This window comes from Eimeria mitis, genomic scaffold, assembly GCF_000499745.2.
Source record: "Eimeria mitis Houghton genomic scaffold, Emh_scaff1313, whole genome shotgun sequence".
Classification (NCBI taxonomy): domain Eukaryota; phylum Apicomplexa; class Conoidasida; order Eucoccidiorida; family Eimeriidae; genus Eimeria; species Eimeria mitis.
The window spans coordinates 3,009-5,169 of NW_013568726.1; the positions used below are offsets into that span (position 1 = coordinate 3,009).

At 47.2% G+C, this 2,161-nt stretch overlaps 1 protein-coding gene across 1 annotated transcript in view; it reads left to right on the forward strand.

The window, feature by feature from the left end:
* Positions 1–1,783: 1,783 nt before the first annotated feature.
* The window catches only part of EMH_0034410 (Phosphatidylcholine-sterol acyltransferase, related), a gene marked incomplete at both ends in the record, with an annotated part of 3,285 nt that continues 2,907 nt past the window's right edge, over positions 1,784–2,161 (forward strand). The window contains one exon of the mRNA XM_013494866.1: positions 1,784–2,011. Within this exon, the coding sequence (XP_013350320.1) occupies positions 1,784–2,011 (228 nt within the window). The remainder of the gene's footprint in view (positions 2,012–2,161) is intronic.

Consider the following 2,161-nt stretch of genomic DNA (forward strand, 5'->3'; position numbering starts at 1 on the left):
AGTGGTCACTCTTTCGCTTAGAAGGGTGCTCAGCAGGTAGTAAATCTGGACAAAACCCACGGAACTCCTTCAAGACTTGCAATAAGTCGGGATGGTCTGCTGGGAAGCCATCAAAAACTGAATACTCCAGGGTAGCCGCAGGCCACGGTGAGTTTTCGGAGGGTCCGCGATTTGGTTGATCCAAATGCACTGGTAAGGAGAACCAGTGGGTTCTCACAGACGTGAATAATTGTAATGGGAGAAGGGGAAAGGGAACCCCTAAGAAATCGCAAGTGTGGCAAAAAAAAAACACACCGAAACAGCCCCTAGTTGTAGTGCCCTAGGTTTCAGCAGGGCAGGCCACAAACACCGAAATTTCTGAAACCTGTAGACACATCCTATAATTTCGCAAGGTATAATGATAGATTTACAGTCTACGGATGGATAGATTGTCGGTTAGGGGTAGAATCTCACAGCGAAATAGCGCACCCGGAACCTCACTCCAGGCACACGTATGGAGTTAGTGCAGTGGGCAGCAACTTAAGCAGGAGAAACTTCTGTTACGAATAAAGAGCGATCAAACCTAAACTAATTGCTGTTCAATATTCATAGAAAATCAATGAGACAATGCACTGGGACCTGGCCCGCAGGACCCGAAAGTCCCTGCGGAAATTCCCTGGAAGTAGTCTCCAGATATCTTCCGCAACTAAGGCAATACAACGCCTGGACCATCCTGAGATGTATACTTTCGTGTAGCCTGGTATGCCTACAGCTAGCATAGGAACCCTCACTTGGCCTTGGTAGGTTGCATGTAAGCAAATACAAACACCAGACCAGTGCATTCAGAAAAAAAGCATGCAGTAAAGGAAGCTTCGTTGAAGTTTCCTTCTCTGCACGCGTGAGGCCGGCTTGTTATCACCAGCCTCAGCGAGGTGCGCTGCAACCCCATTTCAATTTTCCTCATCACCGCAACACCCGCCCTGAGCTCAACACCCAGGAAACCTAGGGACAGGAGAGAAGTTCAGCAGGATTTCGGAGAACTCTTACTTTATGTCTTTACCTTCGTCGCAGCTCGCTTCTGTCCTTGATCAAGGCCTGAGAGCAAGCGTTATACCTACCAGTGCTGGCGGGAGCCGAGTGGTAATCCACTCTAAAGGATTACCGCCTGTTGGCAAAAATATAATGTAAAACTGAATATTTATCTAATTAATCAAGAGTTAGACATATTCTTCTAGCGCAGCTAAAAGAACCGAGACATTGCAGTGCACACGCACTACACCCATCATCCCCCCAGCGGTCTGTGCACCAGACCGCTCTCTGCGAGAAGGGCTTCCGGAGGGAATGCATGCAAATCGAGGAATTAAATTTGTATCCTTCTTTATATAAGCTGTTATTTATCTCTTGGTCTGTTTTAGGTGTACGTTTCTACTCCTTTTAAGTGTGGGCTCCCGTGTGCACAGCTGCGCTGGTCCATGGCACGTGCGTTTTCTTCCTAACAGGAATTTTTTGCTTGTTTAGGCAGAAAAGATGAGCCTCATGTAGTGACAGAGAAGTATATGTGTATATATTCTGTGAATTAGTCACGGTGAAGATGGCTGAGGAAATGCAACTGCCATACTCCGGACACCACCGGCGTCATGCGCCCCTCCGTGTCTTGTTTTGTGTTTGTTTCTTCTTTATTCACCTCCAGCTGCTTGGGTTATCCGCTGAAACTGCGACAACTTTGACTGAATGTAATAGACTTGAAGGGGGGAATGAAGGGGGGGCAGAGTGCTCGACAAGCACTCCTGAGCATCCTATATTCATGCTACCAGGGATAGCGGGAAGCGGCCTAATGATCAGTGCAAAGAACGCATCTCTTCCTCTCTGTAGCTCTTCACCCGTATCCTTTCCAGTGCCCTTCAGACTATGGGCATCTCTGTCCCTCGTCAGGCCTCCGCGTTCCCACCAGCTGTGCTGGATGGATATCATGCAGCCAGTAGCAGATGAGAAGGGAGAGGTTTACACTAGTAAAGAAGGACTCAACGTTGACGTAAGTAAACGCCCCTTTATTATACTCTTTTGCCTATACATTCGTGCTTTCACGGTTCTCATGCATAATTTAGATGTATACGGATATATAAGTACCACGTGAACCGCGTACAAATATTATTTTTCCTGTACAGTTTCAGTGTTTTCAGAA